General features: G+C 45.9%; 1 protein-coding gene across 1 annotated transcript in view; it reads right to left on the bottom strand.

Moving 5' to 3' along the window:
* Positions 1–6,501: 6,501 nt before the first annotated feature.
* Positions 6,502–17,361, bottom strand: part of LOC144162475 (very long chain fatty acid elongase AAEL008004-like) — a 98,999-nt gene continuing 88,139 nt past the window's right edge. The window contains exons 3-8 of the mRNA XM_077693016.1: positions 16,812–17,002; positions 16,057–16,137; positions 13,959–14,015; positions 13,207–13,312; positions 9,997–10,133; positions 6,502–9,595 (exon numbers count right to left, since the gene is read on the bottom strand). Coding sequence (XP_077549142.1) covers positions 9,206–9,595; positions 9,997–10,133; positions 13,207–13,312; positions 13,959–14,015; positions 16,057–16,137; positions 16,812–17,002 — 962 coding nt within the window. The 3' untranslated portion in view covers positions 6,502–9,205. The remainder of the gene's footprint in view (positions 9,596–9,996; positions 10,134–13,206; positions 13,313–13,958; positions 14,016–16,056; positions 16,138–16,811; positions 17,003–17,361) is intronic.

The raw sequence follows: 17,361 nt of genomic DNA, 5'->3' as shown, positions 1-17,361 counted from the left end.
AAATCTAGAAGTGCAGAAAATGGTGCAAACAAAGATCAAGCAGAAAAGCGAACAATGGATGTCAGAAATACGGAAGAAGGACAAAAGCGCATCCAAGAAGTTTTGGAACCATGTAAAATCACTAAGCTCAAAAAACGATAACCATCAAAAATTCCTGATTGATGAAGAGGGGGAACATTTAGAAGGAGAGCACGCATTGGCGCATATTCATTGAGTGATTAGTGAGAAGTTTAGGACAATAGTGGTAGGGAAACCTGCACCGATAACATCAGCGCCACAAAAGACTGCGGAAAGGGAAATAAGTTTGAGCAACCTTGATTGGAAAAAAGCAGAGCAAAAGGTTTCCCCCCAGACAGCAGTGGGCCCGGACGGAATACCAATGCAACTGATAAACCTACTTGGACCTAAAAGTAAGGAATCGTTTATGAGGGCAATAGATAAGGTAATAGAAACCAAACAAGTACCAGAGGACTGGTTAGAAAGTAGGATGAATTTAATATATAAAGGCAGAGGAGACAAAGCCAGTATTGAGTCATACAGACCACTCACAGTAACGTCAGTGGTGTATAGATTCGTAATGCAGGCGATAAAATCAGAAATTCAAGCATGGATGGAAGAAAATGAAATACTTGGGGAACTGCAGAATGGATTTAGACAAGACAGGCGACTGGATGACAATCTGTTCGTGATAACGCAATGCATTGAAATTGCGAAAGCACAGAATAGACCACTATGGATTACGTTCTTGGACATTAAAGGGGCATATGACAACGTAAACAGAGAACGGCTGTGGAGGATGCTGAAACTCCAGGGATTAGATGACGAGTTAGTACAGTTCCTTATAGCAATCTATAAAGACAATAGAGTGCACCTTACTTGGGAAGGACAGAAATGCGCCCAGCAGGTCAACATCCATCGGGGACTGAAACAGGGGTGCCCTTTTAGCCCAATACTGTTCATGCTTTACATGGCAGGGTTAGAAAAGAAAATGGAAGAAAGTCAAGTAGGGTTTAGCCTAACCCATATACTGCAAGGCGAAGTGGTACAACAGCATATTCCGGGAATGTTATACGCAGACGACATTGTTCTTTTAGCTGATAACCAAACCGATATGCAGCGGCTAATAAATATATGCGGCCAGGAAGCCACTGACCTCGGATTAAATTTCAGTGCAGAAAAATCAGGAATAATGGTTTTCAATGACGCTACCACCGACGTAGTGTCTATCCAGCAAGGCGAATTACCTAGAGTGAAGGAATATAAATATTTGGGAGTGTGGATAAACGAAGGGGATAACTACTTAAGTACTCACGAGGAGCAACTTAAGGTTAAGGGAAAGCGAAACGCAGCTATAATGAAGCATAGAGCTCTGTGGGGGTATAACAAATATGAAGTAGTAAGAGGAATGTGGAAAGGAGTAATGGTTCCGAGTCTCACGTTTGCGAATGCTGTACTCTGCTTAAAATCCGACGTTCTATCAGGCCTTGAAGTAAACCAGAGAACGGTAGGACGTTTGGCCTTAGGCGCGCATGGAAAAACAACTAATGAAGCAGTTCAGGGAGATATGGGCTGGGCGTCGTTTGAAGTTAGAGAAGCTCAGAGTAAAATATGCTTTGAGATGAGGTTGAGGGCAATGGATCAACGAAGGTGGGCAGCTAAGGTTTTTAGGTACCTATACTTGAAAAGCGTGGACACGCAGTGGTTAAGAAAGACTAGAAGGCTAACGATGAAATACGGAAAGAACAGTGGGGAATCCAAAACAGCCAAGGTAACCAAAAAAGAGGCAAGGCAGATTGAAATGAATAAATGGAGGGAAAAAATGGAAGCTAAAACGTCGTTAGAGATGTACAGGGCTGAGAAGATGAACATCAGAAAGGAAAATTTCTACGATAATTCCCAGGGCAGTGCTTTGCTTTTTGAGGCTAGAGCAGGTTGCCTGCGAACTAAGAGTTTTGTGGGGAAGTATTCACAAAATGATGGGGTATGCGTGGTCTGCGGAAAAGAAACAGAAACTATGCGGCACATCGTGTTAGAATGTGAGGGTATCCATCCAAATCTACATGAAGGGAATATTGGGCTTTCAGAAGCCCTAGAATTTAAGGGTATCACAGAGGAAGTTACCTTCAAGGCTGTCGAGGGGACGAAAAGAAGATTAGAATGCTGGTGGACGAAAAGCAGAGAGGGGAATATTGCCTAGGACAGTTACCACCTGTAACAGAAAAAAAAAGTATTTTGTGCCTAATAAGCTTTTGCCCTAAGCAGCGCTAGTATTGAACCAAAAGTGTAAAACATATGTATATTAGTCCTTTTTGGTAAGATGACATGTCATCACCCCGATGCAAAGGGGAAACCAATAGAAATCATCAAATCATCATCATCAGCAGCAGATAGAAACGAATAAATGGAGAGAAAAAATGGAAGCGAAAATTTCGTTGGAGATTCGTTAGAAAACTTCGTTAGAGGCAAAAAGCAAAAACGCCTGTGTGTTCGAGATTTCGGCGCACATTAAAGATCCCCAGGTGGTCAAAATTAATCCAGAGCCCTCCACTACGGTGCACCTCACCGCCTGCATTGTGTTGGCGCGTAGTGCACTGTAGTCACCCATCAACACAGCTTCTCTGCTTATGATTGGCGCATCAGGTGACCGTATTGCAGATGCTCTTTCATGTGTATGTAATGTTTACGGATGGTTCTGGTAATTTATTTGTTTATAGTAACCATGAGATGATCAGAATGTGCCTTCATATGGTATCACAAAAGTTCAATATTCAAATGTGCTTTCGTATGGCATTGCAAAAGTTCAGTGTAATGGCTGACTTGGTGCATTAGAATCACAGACGAAATAGTTCATTTAGTCCTCCCACTAAAGCTAAAAAGAAGAGAGAGAAAAAAGGGCACATTATTTAACATGAGAGCATTATTGAGCGACTTTTTGCAGGCACAGGCCGTCCAGAACAGGTTTGTACTAGCTGTGCCCATCAAGCGCTCATGGAAGGAGGTCATCACCGCCAACCGAAAATGGCAATGCAGTAGCCAGAAGAGAGAACTCACTTGAAACAGGAATTGGGTGCAGGGCCTACAGGAGTGTAGAGAGGAGGAGGCGTGCCAATGAGTCGGTTTCAATTGTTACTGATGTCAAGTGTTATCTAACTGTGCTATCGTACCAACTAGCGCAGCTTGCCATCAGGCAAGTCTGCCTTAATTGTACTGGCTCTTACGTTCGAGCTGGCTGACATTTGGTGGCCACTGGCCAAGCGCTCGGTCGTCGGTCGGCCAATCCCCGGCATCACAAAACGTATTGAAAGAGGGGCCTTTGCTCATGAAAGTAAAAAAATGAAATGCGTACCAAGCAAACAACGCGTCCCCAACAACCGTGGTCAAAAGGTCCACCAGTTGTGCTCACTGGTGCGCCATTGCGCTTCTGTTGCCACCATGTAAACGAGGCCCTTGTCTCCCTCTTGGCTGACTTCCAGTGCTTGGAGAGCATGGACGCAAAGTGCACCAGCTCTGTTCCAAAACTCTTCCTTAATGACGGACTAATGCTACGTCGGTTCGTATCTCATTCTCATTGCATAAATGCGGATGCCCTCAAAAACTTTTTTAGTTCCTACCTACGTAAATGAACCCCTTCTCGCCATTTTTGGTACACTTTACATGTGTTTTTACTCACACTGACACAATCCAAGCCAAGCCAGTTATGATGCTAATACAAATCTCTGCAGGAGTGTTGCAAGCTGGGCTGGTTGGTACTGTTCCATGACGGCTAATCTCTGCTCTTCCCGTAAATGTGCAATGGCACACTAATGGCCTTGTGCAAGTTGCATTACGCTATCGCCAGGCGCCTCTCTAGTATATGTGAGAAACGCTATGATTGCAATAAGTGTTCAGACATGGCATGTCTATTCTACTCCCCGTGTCCGACCAAAGGTAGACAAACCTGACATTTGTAACCAAAGATTTGTACATAACGAGTCCTGCTTTATGCGGCATTTATCGTGGCTTAGTACATTTCAGTTCCACATGGTTATAACACGTAGAGAATGTGTCATCAGTTAAAACAAGACTTTCAAGGTCCAACTGCTCCCGTCTTCTCATACTCTAGTAGTCACTAGTGACACCGTCACCCTTAGATCTCTCCGACGTCACAATTGGACATTTATTTAAACCAGTCTTAATGCTATTACCATTTCCTCTGGCCCCCTCCATTTCGACAGTTTGCGTCACACACTGCACTTTTTGTCAGGCACAGGTCTGTGGAATGCCAAAAGCCACAGCATGTTTTGCTAATAGACTTAAAGCCAGCTTTAAAACAAACAGAAGGTAAAAAGTAAATAAAGTACCGTCTCTGGTTCAACGACCAGCAAGGTTGATCATACTGTGGTTTCTCTTCGTTGCTGGATTGTATTGGTCCTTATCGCCTTCAAACGCAGAAGCCATGCACTTTCATGGGGCCAGCAACTAACCGGGTTGAAACTCACTGAAGTTCTATTAAGCGCTGCTGCTGTTCCACTGGACTAGTCACGTCCATTGAGACAAAGTTCAACTCGAAAGTGGAGCTAATGAGTAGTGCACAAGAAGCTTCCATCCCCAACTGCTTTCTGCGTTTGTGTCACGTTTCTGCTGTCGCGAACTGCCGTTCACATTGCACGCTACAACCAATCGCTTTTCTGCTCTACTACTATGTACGGTGTTAGCTAGACTATGCTGATCAATGCAGCAGTTGTGCTTGCGTCGTACCATAGCTATAGGCTTAGCTTTTTTCATACTTGCTGGCTACTGTTCATTGGCGGCCATCCGTTCCCCGAAGTAGATTTGAAAGTGCCTGATCCATTTGTAAAGTTTTTCAGCGCTGGAAATTTTTTTTTAACGCATTCCTATGTACGAGTGGTTAATAATTGAAGCTGAATGTAAGTACAAGTAACAATCGTATCTGCTAGCCGTCATGTTAGGTGTTTGTTCCCTTTGAGTGCACCTACAGCTCTTACAACTGGTGTCTGTTGCAAACAACCTGCACTCGACTGTGTGAACAAAGCATAAATTTTGAACAAGTTCGTGGTAACTCCGTCTCTCGGCAGTTGCAACCTGAACCCTGCTGATTAAGAACAGCAGAGGTAGAGTGAACGTGGGAAGAAATCGTTTTTCGAACACTTGGCAGTGTGAATTCAGTTTCTCAACGTTGGCATTCATTGAGGCCTTGAACTGGTGCTTTCGTAACTACTGCCGAGGCTTGGGGAAAGCCTACAATGAAACCAACATATAATGCATCTCACAACTGTCGGTGTGTGCGATTATCCACATTGGTGTTAAACAGGCCTTTTTTTTTTTTTTTTAACGCACTTCCTCCATTCTGCAATTCCACCGTTGTTCACAAATGGGCCCGTGTTTAGCGTCACTGGTGAGAGGGTCTGCACTGTGTACGCTCCATTCTGTAGCAAGTTGTGGCAGTGCTGTACTCAAAAGGATTCAAAGTGTAGTTCAAATTGACGTTTACGACAGATTCACGTAATGCACTCGTTGAAGCGGTAGCAACAACAGACCACGAGGCTGTGCAGTAGTAGGTTGGGATTTGGTGATCAACGAACGCAGATCTGTTCAGTCTGTTCTTGCATTGTTTCGAGTAAGTCAGCTCGGTGGCTGATGCCATACCTGCTCTTTCTGGAATTGCAGAGAACAGCAAGCTCCGCCCTTGGGTATTTTGTTAAGAACGGACTAATGCAGCAGAACTGAACAGAAGCTGCAGTTTCCTCCGTATCATATGTCGTGGCCAGAACAGCTTTGGTTGTGTTTGCACTCCACAGTGGATCCGAGATTAGGTATATGCCCTGGTAGCACAGTACTGTCATTGTTCATATCGAAGTAGCCTGTTACGATGCAGTTTGTGCATGGATGTCTTAGAAATTGTAAGGCTAACTCCTTTGCAGCACTTTCTAAATTTTGCCGTAATGACTACATGCAGAGAGATGTGTAGTGTAGGGCATCAGACCGGAATTTCCCACATAGCCCCAATTATTCGGCGCAGTTTTTCACTTTGAGAAATTAGCAATTTTTGCAAAGTTCATAAATGTTTTTCATTTCTTTAGTGCTAGATGGAAGGATGCACTCATGAATCTGAAGGATCAGCGGCTATTGAAACTTTCACTGGTGCGAATGGTAAAGGACATATAGGAAACCTTGTGCACCCTGGTCGTAATTTTACATTGTGCCAGTACACGAGGGAAAGGCTTACTGCAATCCTGGCAGGAAATCTACTGAACCTGCGGGGGTTTACACGGTTCATGTACGATACTGCAACATTTGTTACAGCTTCAGATGCAAACAGCACGCAGTAAAGCCAACCTAGTAACCTTGTACCAAAGCTTGACAGCAATGTGCATCCTAGAAAACGCACCCTCTTATTTGTCCGAGGAAGCAAGCATTCACAATAAGCAAACAAGCAATTCAACACTGTCCCAGCGTAGCGATGTAAAGATGTGTTGCATTAATGAAGACTTCAGACACCAGTGTTATCAAAAACAGTTTAATCTCCCTCAAGAAAAAAAAATGGTGGCGGGGACCCCAGCAGTGCCAGGTTCAGTCCCCCTTTGCTTTGCTATTGCAACATTCTGCTTGTGTAACGGCCTTGCATACCTGAGACTTGCCAAAGCAGAGGACCCAGTCTTTTTTTTTTTTTCCGCAAACGCTAACTGCGTTACCTTAACAGTCGTCTACATAGGCAAGCAGCATCGTCACCCTCACTGCAAAACACTAGACGCGTAGTGCCTCCCTAAACCACCTTAGAGCCGCAAACGTTTAATACAAAAAAAAAGTAGAGCGACCCTTAGTTCTTTTGCATGCTGAGTGTCGACAGTTTCTACAAACCAAAGCATCACAAACAGGACGTTAGAAGACTGGAGTTGGGTGGGGGGCTCGACAACACTGCGGAAAAAGTTTTGGCCAGGCTTTTTTTTTTAATCCCCTCTTAAAAAGAGTCTAAAAGAATTCCACTTCACACATGCACGCTCGCAAACTGATAAAAACAAACTAGTTGCAGCAAAGTTTTGATTGCAGCCGTTTTTGTTTCACCTTGTTGTACACATGCACACACACATACACAGTAATGCGCGTGAGAATGCATCTTGATGCATAGTTACTCCAAAGCCTCGCTCCTCCCCTTTTCGTTTACACGTTGTATACAAAACTATTTACTGCTAAAGTTAACAAAAAATAATGCAGATGAAGTCTATATAAACAAGACTGCACTCTCCTCTCAGTTTGCAAACAATGCAGGCTTCGATTTTTTTTACTTTTTCACATTTTTTTTCCCTCTCGCATCTGCATTGTCGATCCTTCATGCGCCGCTAACACGCGCGCGTCCACACTATCCCCCTCATCCAATGTTAGCGCCATGGGAAAACTAGCAGAGTTGTGTTACGACTCGAGCACGTATAAAAATTGGTGCTAGAGAAACTATGCACAATCAAACTCTGGGTTTTTAGAACTAAAGCGACGGAGAGGGGAGAAAGGGAAAAGGGAGGGGGAGGCAAAAAAAAAGTACAACCCAGTGGAAGCAGCAAATGGCGATTTTGCACGTGCGACGACAAAAAACTTGACAAGGGCACACAGTCAGTTTCCGGCTGGAGGTTCGGCACAGTTTCGCCGGCGCCCTCCAAGAGTGTCCCATGCCACTTTCCCTCCCCCTTAAGTACACTGAACACTCAACCCCCACATTCGTCGGCGGCTGTTCTTGGCAGAGAAAGAGCAGCAGTGGAGGGGGGGGGAGGGTGGCGAGAGTCCTGCAGTCTCTCTCCGGCAACCCCTCTCCCTCCTCCTCCTCGGACAACGAAGCAGCGTCACGCCTTTGGTCCCGGCTGCGAGTCGAAGACGAAACGGCTCCACGGTGCGTGTGACAACGAAATCGGTCGGCAAAACCGCGAGAAGGGAAACGACGATTCGAACACATACGCACACACCTGCGCACAACACGGCAGCAGTAGCAGCAGTGTGATAGAGGGAACAAGGAGTCCTCTCACTTCCCTTGCAGTCTTTTCTCCGAGTCGGAGTGTGGCAAGGTTCGAGCTGAACGGTCTGCGCGCACACAACACAATCGTTTTCCCGACCTTCCGTTAAAAAGAGTGACAGAGAGTTAACAAAAAAAAACTCCTCGTAAAAGCACGCACGCTGAGGAGTTGAATTTGACAAGACGGAAAGGGGGGGGGGGGGGGGGCAGGGGAGGGGGAGTGAAAAAAAAAAGCACTAAGCACACGTCGCGCCCTCCGACAAAAAGAATACCGCGTGCCGAGTGTAGACAAGGAAGTACACCTTGCCGAGTTCCTTTTGAAGCAATGACGATGAGCTTGTTCACGAAGGCCTTGTTGCTTGCATCTTTTGTTTGCTTGCTTTTCAGTCGCTTGCGTGGAACCACAACACAACGCCCTCGCCAGTTTTGTTTGCACAGGATAGTCGTGGCAGGCGTGGGGGACGGAAAGGGGGTGGGGGGCTCGCTCGCTCGTTTGCTTTCCTGAGTGCTGCGACAGTCGCCCAGCTCTACACTGGTAAGTATGCAAGAGTCGAAAGAGAGGGAGAGAAATCAGTGTAGGGCGAGGAGGAAAAAGCTACGCTAACACTCTGGAAATCCTGCTGCTTCCCGACCTCTACCTGCGGGCTGTCCAGTCCCAAACAACGGCTCAAACGCTATCGCGCAAGGCCCCGTTGCTTGGAGACCAGCAGCAATGTCTTGCTAGCTGTCTAGCCTCTAGATTGCACTAGCTCAATGCGTTGGGGGATGAGAGGGGGAGCGACTTCACATCTACAGTGCAGCAGCGTTAGAGCGGTGGGAAGACGGTAGCAGTGCCCTACCGTGGTTGAAATGCAAGTTTTGTGGGAAGGACAGACAGAGGGAGAAGGGTCCAAGATGAAATGACTGGTTCTGTTGCACAAAAGAGTAAAGATGTGGGCAAGTTAAAAAGAAGACATGCGGCCCGTTGCCACGCGGTAGTAGTTACAACACAAGGTCACTGCGAGTGACTGCCTCCCCCTCCTCCCAGCGTCGACGTCCCCACCCCTCGCCAGTGGCCAGCGTCTCAAAACGGCGCACCGCCCTCTTTCCTCGTCGCCCCCCTCGTGCGTCTTGTCGGGTGCTTTTGATTCTTCGGAGGAGAGGTGCGTGCGAGGGACGTGAGAGAGGAGGGAGGCCAGCGGAGGGGAGGAGGAGGCGAGGGGGCGTGCATCACTCGTGCTTCTTGCTCTGTGGCTGGTCCTCCCAGTCGTGGAGGCCGTTGATGTGGCAGTAGCCGTCCAGGAAGCCGCCGTTCTTTGGCCGGCCGTTGGCCTGCTTGACGTAGCCGTTGGTGCCGTTCTTGGTGGCCTCGCCGTTGAGCTTGCCGTTGGCCTTGCCGTTGGCCCTGTCGCCGGCGCCGTTGACGCGGCCGTTGGAGAAGCTCCGCACGGCAGCCCCCTTGAGCCGCTTGGCGAAGTAGGTGTTCTTGTAGAAGTCCCAGAAGAGGAACCAGAACATGATGGCGTGGAAGCCGATCCACCACATGAAGCCGCGCGGGTAGTTGCAGTCGGGCCGGAACAGCAGTTGGAACGAGTGCACGAAGATGGCGATGAACTGCACCTGCGTGCGGCAACGACCAGGTGTGTGTCAGGGATGCCGCGGTCTGACCGTGCACATACCAATTGAGCCTTAGCTGGGAAGCTACCACAGTCGGATTTTTACACATGCAGTACTTCCATTGTGGTTCATGCTAACTATTTACGCAACCCTAGTAGTAGTCTGACGACGAGTGCTTGAAGCAAGGCATCAAGAGGTAGTTGCTACACTGAACTTGAAAGACTGCACACCGGTTTTTAAAGCTTGACCAAGACACTGCCAGAAGAGGTTCTCGCTTAACTAAAGGCAGGTAAGTTCTAACACCATAGCAAAGAAGAGACAGACACCACAGAGCACTGGTGGGGAGGGTGAAAGAGGGGTTTTCTTTTTTGTCTTTGCCTCGGGTAACAGGGAGGAAGGCATACCATCTGGATTGTGGTCATGTGCTGCTTCCACCAAAGGTACTTGGACATGTGGGGGCCGACAGCTGCCAGTCCGTAGTAGAAGTACATCAGGATGTGCACAAAGCTGTTTACAAAGGCAAAGAAAGTGCTGTGGCCACCTGTGGGAAGGGCGAGAAGAGGAAAGGACGCAATCAGCATTGGCAAGCCCGTACACAGCGGAATGTAAACGTAGGGACCAGATTCACTAAACTATTTGCGAGAAAAGATTGCAACTGATTGGTACCTTGTGTACCGAGCTTACAGGTTGGCGCTTCTTCCCTCCAAAATTCACTGCTTTACTGTTTACTTGCCAAAGCTCTCGATATCGCAGTAGTGCCTTTACAGTAAATCCTCGTTACAAGAGACACTGTTACAAGAGACACTTGGTTATAAGAGACATTTGAATGAAAGCGCTTTGATCGGTTTTCCTATGTTCCCCATGTTAGCAACTTGTAAATTGCTTAACAAGGGACCTTGGTTACAAGAGACACGTTTTTTGGTTTCCTTGAGTGTCTCTTGCAATGAGGTTTTACTCTATTACAAAATTCACTGCTTTACTGTTTACTTGCCAAAGCTCTCGATATCGCAGTAGTGCCTTTACAGTAAATCCTCGTTACAAGAGACACTGTTACAAGAGACACTTGGTTATAAGAGACATTTGAATGAAAGCGCTTTGATCGGTTTTCCTATGTTCCCCATGTTAGCAACTTGTAAATTGCTTAACAAGGGACCTTGGTTACAAGAGACACGTTTTTTGGTTTCCTTGAGTGTCTCTTGCAATGAGGTTTTACTCTATTACGCTTACAAGAGACACGTTTTTTGGTTTCCTTGAGTGTCTCTTGCAATGAGGTTTTACTCTATTACAAAACAGTTTATGCGCAACTCTGGTACTCTTTTTCACAAGCCAGCTGTACTGGTGTCCTCTTCATTAGCCTGAGCAGGAATCAACAAAGCCTAAATGTGCACCCCTTGTCAAAATTTTCTAGGCCAATCCTAAGCCTTCGACCACAAAGAATTCAAAGAACAAGCTTTACCTTTACATGCTGCGACAAAAATATTTTATGACAGTAAGAAAGAAAGGTGTTTTCTCTAGCTTTCTGGCATAAAACGTTTCAGCATCGCTTGGGACGTAAGCTTGTACATTGAATTGAGCTTGGCCTAGAAAATTTCGACAAGGACTTCTGTGAAATTGCAGAAATGCATGCCCACACGAATTTATCAACTGGAATCGTGTGAAAACGTGCTTGAAACTACGGAGCAGCAGAATGTTGACATTTTTTGCCAGGTTGGGAGAGTTAACTAGCATGAACAGCGCATACCACTAGTTAACTCTAGGCATGGTTACTAGATATTCAGTGTAACACTCTGCAGTAAAGGAGCTTGACTGAATACGTGCCTGCTCAGATACATGAGGCTCCTTTGCTTATACAATACATTCCTCTTAAGATGAACTCGAGTACCCCGAATTCCCACAAATACCAAATGTTGATGTACCCTTCTGTTATGAAACTTTCGTAGATACTGCCACAACTGTGATTCTGCGCAGCGAATACGGGAGTCTTGGAGGAACGTCTAAGTAACCAGAGGGAATGCAAAAAGATAACCACCTTGCAGCAAGTACAGCAAATAGTCCAAAAATCCTTCAGTGAATAATCCCCAGAGGTATTGAAGGATTTCTAAGCTCACTAGGTGAAATGGTGTCATGATTGAACACAGATTTTCACAGCAGTGAAATATCATATGTTTACTGGAGTGCATCTGCTTTACTGTCTTCAAGTAAGATGTCTAGGCGCTCCTGGGAATGTTAGTAGTTTTTTGGAGGGCACTTCTGGTAAGTGGAACGTCTGTTACGATGAACAGGTACAGTCTACACTTGTTACAGCGGATCGCTTACAACAGACCATTTCTGTTGGTTGGTTGGTCTCTAAGCATTCTAAGTGGAATCCACTCCACTCACAACGGACCCCGCTACAACAGACTAAAATTTGGGAAAAAATTATTTTTACTAAATGCTAATAGCGGACGTTTGCAGTGCCGGCACTCGATATGACTATGCCTGGCAACATTGTTGGAGTACAACGGGCTGTCATCACAGCCAAGCCAGGCTTTTTCTTTTTGTGTGTGACCAGCGACAGGGTAGACGATTTCAAGTCGGACAAACTGCATAACACTGCAAAACATGGCGAAAAACAGGCAGGCACTGCCAGAAGTACGGGCCTGTTTAAGCAGACAGTCCACTCGATGGTCAAAGGATGCTGCCGAAAAACGCAACTCCGGTGAGATTGAAGAACAACGCTTTCGAATATGCAAAGGGGCACATTCGGAGGTCGAGTCTGCCCTCATCACAGTTATCTTATGTAATAAAGAACTCGGGTTCAGTGAAGTTCAGCATTTATTATTCCCATGCGCGCATCATTCCCGTTCTGTTTTATGAAAAAGGTAAGAAATGCCTCAAGCAGAAGGACAGCTCTCATCCATTGTGTGCAATCAATCTGCCGCTCGCTGTGCGGAGCCCAACTGGCCTAACTTTCGATTTCATAGCTGTCCAGATTATTTTGCTTCAGCTGCTTTACTGGACACACTAAGATCATTAAATATGCGGAAGCTGCCTTAGGGAAACATTGGGCAGCAATCCGAACAGCTTCGGGTAAACCTCCCTCGTCACAAAGGGTTTGAAGAAAAAGAGCCTGGCTAAGCCTGCTGGCCATGAATGGTTTCTATAGCTGGTTAGTAATTGCTCCTAGTTACATTGTTGCTTTATTTGCTCAGCTTAGCGTGCTCCTCTACGCACTCAACCACATGTGCTAGGCCTTTACCAAGTGCCGGCGCTAAGCTTCGAGAAAAGTGCTAGGCGATTCTTTTCTCCCCGCATGATTGCTGTGCAGAGATGCTGCAGGTGTGTACGAGGAACAAACTGTCTGTAGCATGTACATACAATATTGGTCAAAGTTCCCACTTTACACTCATATACCCCCACCCTCCTGTTCAGATACTGCATACTTCGGATACAACGGACATTTTTTCCCGGATTTAGAGGGTCTGTCGTAATGCATGTAGATTGTATTCATGGCCCCTCGAAATTTGTCTTAACAGGATTTTGCTGTAGTCCGCAAATACGTGCTAAGCATCAATTGTACCAAGGTGGTGTAGATTTTACACCCCCCACCAAAGGAGTCAGCCAAGTGCACCTACCTGGCGTGAACTTGACACCCCACCAGACGCTCATGGGCATCATCCCGTGGTGGATGACGTGCAACGTCGAGATGTGGGTGAATTTCTTTCGTAGCACAAAGAATATCTGTGGGGAGACAATGAAAACATTGTTAGAAGAGTTACCGTAGAAGCTACAGCTGCAGGACACAACACCTGCGTTTCAGTTTGACGCAGGAATAAGAAGCAGCAGCTTGTGAAAGTTTTCAAGACTATTATGCTAAAAAAAAAAAGCTATCGGGAACACTACAAATTGGCACATAATCTAAGTGCTAGCCACAATTTCACACAAAACACAGGTGACGAGACTAAAATAAAAGATAAAAGCAAACCACCACCGTATAATTACAAATATATCCAGGTAAAAAAAAACTTGAGGTGAATAATGTCACACTAAAGGTAACACTGGCATTGTTTTTCTGACGTTGCAAAGCAGCCTGAATTTTGACTTCAGATGTCTTTCTCAGTCCCAATTTTTGCTGCCGTTGCGAATATTCCCCAAAATGCAGGCGCTGTCCGCATCCCTGTCAGCTTGCTTACAGTACTAATGCGCTTGTAAGTTACCATAAGCCACATCTAGGTCACTTCATTTCATACGGCCCGCTTTCTCTAGTTAGGGAAAGCGGGATTGAAAGTTAACCTGCAGCATAATGAAGCATAATGCACATAGCGTATGCACTTGAAGGGGAAGGCCCCCTGAGCTGTGATGAACCACTGTGTTTTTGTTCACTCACCGTGTCGGCAAATTCGACAAATTTTGAGATGTAGTACCACCAGGAGAGATGAGTCATCTGAAACAACAGAAGGTAAAACAAAAGTTTAAAAAAAATTACCAGCACACAGAAGGCAACACTTGTTCAAAGAAGAGCAATGCCTGGCTTGTTTCACAGCGAATTCTGCAGAAATTTTTAAGTGCAGGGTAATGACTGAGTTTAATGCCACACCAAACTCGCTGCCGGTATTTCTTTGGTTGCAGCAATTGCTTGCAAACATTCCCCACTTACATAAAACACTCTACCCACATGACTGCGCATGTTACACTATCCTAATATTAGTGTGGCAAGGTAATGCCAGACATAATTTGGCTTCCAGCCATTGGGATCTCAGTCAAATCTGCCATAATGCTATTTCCACAGATAACACCAGGCATGGTTTCTTACTATCTGCATTCGCAATGCCTAGCTCCAAACACATGTGGAACAACAGAGACCCCAAACAGACACACAAGAAATTGAGCGTGTACATAACAGCATACAAAGCTGGTAGCATCCAACTATTACTGCCACACTTGAAAAGCCACATGCTTCGAATGGTTTCTTACTATCTGCATTCGCAATGCCTAGCTCCAAACACATGTGGAACAACAGAGACCCCAAACAGACACATAAGAAATTGAGCGTGAACATAACAGCATACAAAGCTGGTAGCATCCAACTATTACTGCCACACTTGAGAAGCCACATGCTTCGATGGCATACATTACAGTGTAGGCTGTTGTGCAGAAGACATCAGCTACTTGGCACGCCAACTCGAACATCATTAAGGTACACTTACACAGTGGTCACAGAAGGAACTGGGCTACCAGCGAGGGAGGCTACTACAGTGTTGGATGATAATTATAATCATCATCATCATCACCAGCCTATCTACGCCCACTGCAGGGCAAAGGCATCTCCCATTAATCTCCAATTACCTCCGTCCTGCGCTAACTGCAACCAATTTATCCCCGCAAACTTCTTGACCTCATCTGCACATCTAACTTTCTGCCACCCTGTGCCACGCTTGCCTTCTCTAGGGATCCACTCTATTACCCTTAATGACTAATGATTATCTTGCCTTCGCATTACATGCCCTGCCCACGCCCATTTCTTAAATACGTCATTAACACGTGTTTGTTCCCTGACCAACTCCGTTCTCTTCTTGTCCCTTAATGTTACACCTATAATCTTTCTTTCCATTGCTCGCTGAGTCGTCCGCAATTTAAGTTGAGCTCTCTTAGTGAGCCTCCAAGTTTCTGCCCCGTAGGCGAGTACCGGTAAGATGCAGCTGTCATACACTTTCTTCTTCGGGGACAATGGTAGGCTGCCATTCATTATCCGAGAATGCCTGCCCAATGCACTCCACACCATTCTTATCCTCCTAATTATCTCTGCATCATGGTTGGGATCCGGGGTAATAACTAGGCCTAAGTAGATTACCTTGGCCTAAGTAAAATTATAGTATTTAACGATAATTCGCTGCCACATTGAATAATCGCATTACGCTTGTGTACTTGTCCATTTTTCTTCCAGTTTCTACAAAAAACCTTTTCTTGCAGTCCCAGCAACTTTTCTTAACACTGCCCCAGGGACACACTCCGATTGCAGCTAATGTTAATGAAATAGTCCTCATATTGTTGACAATCCCAGCTGACAAGGAAGCAATTAATGTTGCATCCTTTCACATTTCTTCTTTTGTAGTGCGAGATTATATCACGGTTAATTTCTCTGCCCAAGTGTTTTCTCTGCCAAGATTGTTCGGTTTTGATTTGACTGAGGCATGAGGCAAAACAACCTGTGTTGCCCGAGATGGAAAACCACAAAGTGTTGATCGTTATCTACCACGCAGTGGATACTGCACTACCTGCTTATCTCAAGTGGCTACGTAAGCCAACACCCTGATAGCACACAGGAAGCAGCCCCTAGGGACGTTTGGGTGAGTTGCTGCTACGTGATGATCAATTATTAAAAGTAGCAGCGCTATTATGCTTCTGTGTCATTGTTTTAGCACCATTAATCGTCGCCAGTGTTTGTGAAAGAAACAAACAGGGCCACGGGAATGAAGCCAACTCACCAATATTGCTTCTTTACTGTCTGTGTAGTCCACAGGCTGACACTTCCAGTTGTAGTGGCCAAACCAGCCATAGAAGCCCAGCTGCAAAAGGTTAAGAGTCACAAAAAAGGGCACGTAAGGAAACATTTCATGTTCGCTACGGGCAGCAGCAGAGAATGTATATTTTTTTATTTACTCACACTACTGGCCAGTGAGGCCAATACAGGGTTACAAAATCCGTGAATTAACATTATAAGCATGTACTGTGGCAAGTAGACTCCGAAATCAAATGCTTTATGCTGAATAATGATTACAGTGAGGATTAAAAAAAGATTTGCTTCACCTTGCCAAATTGTCTTGTAAGCTCAAAATGCAACCGAACGCAACATGACAACTCTGATGGAGGTACACGGTAAATGGCTGATCGACCACTTTAAGAGGCATCGCTATAGTGTGTGCAAAGCAGGGCACAAATCGCTGCTCATAAATTGGCTCTTCCAAGCGACCAACGACTTTTGCAGCGACCAGTCAACCAGGGCACGTGAATCACATACCCATCAACAACACTTGATTGACGAAGGGTGGTATAACGGGTGCGATCTTTCTTGCTGGCATTGCAAGGAGACCGATTTAAACCGCCGTCAACTTCCTTCAATGCACAGTGCACACATTGTAACACTGCTTCTGATTAAACCTCAAGCAGAAACACGACCACCCCATGGGACGGGACGGACCCCGCAAGCGCTACCGCATCAAAAGCCAGCGGCGGGACGCACCAGGAGGAATATGACAACGCTGATGGCGACCATGAAGAAGTTGTAGCCGACCATGAGCCAGCGCAGCTGCATGGGCTCGCGGTTCTTCATGAGGGACGGACCCAGCACCTTGACGAAGTAGGCGTACGACAGGCAGATGGTCAGGGTCGGCCACGGGCTCTGCATGAACAGCCATTCCTGCACCCGGGAGTCTGCAGGGCACAAAAGGGTGGGGGAGGAGGAGAGAGCCATTAGGAGCGACGCTGTTAAATCGGGAAGTTGGGAGCACGGCACGTGACCCACCAGGAAAATGCACTACAGTTTAACCTCGCTATAACAAACACTGATATAGCAAATTATCAGCTATAGCAAACTAAATACACACTGGTTTCAAAGATGCTTATTCTTTTATAACGGAAATCAAACCGTGAGAGCCGCCCACGAAATCAGATATAACGAAGAAATATTTGACCAGGAGGGCGAGAAGCTACTTGGAAAAACCCCTCGTAGTCCTAAACTGCAGAAGCATAAGGGCTCTTTTGGTCACAGACCCTGTGGAAAACTTCATCCT

This window comes from Haemaphysalis longicornis, unplaced genomic scaffold, assembly GCF_048455015.1.
Source record: "Haemaphysalis longicornis isolate Haplotype H1 unplaced genomic scaffold, Haemaphysalis longicornis Haplotype H1 scaffold_12, whole genome shotgun sequence".
NCBI lineage: Eukaryota > Metazoa > Arthropoda > Arachnida > Ixodida > Ixodidae > Haemaphysalis > Haemaphysalis longicornis.
This window is presented reverse-complemented; position numbering and strand designations above follow the sequence as displayed.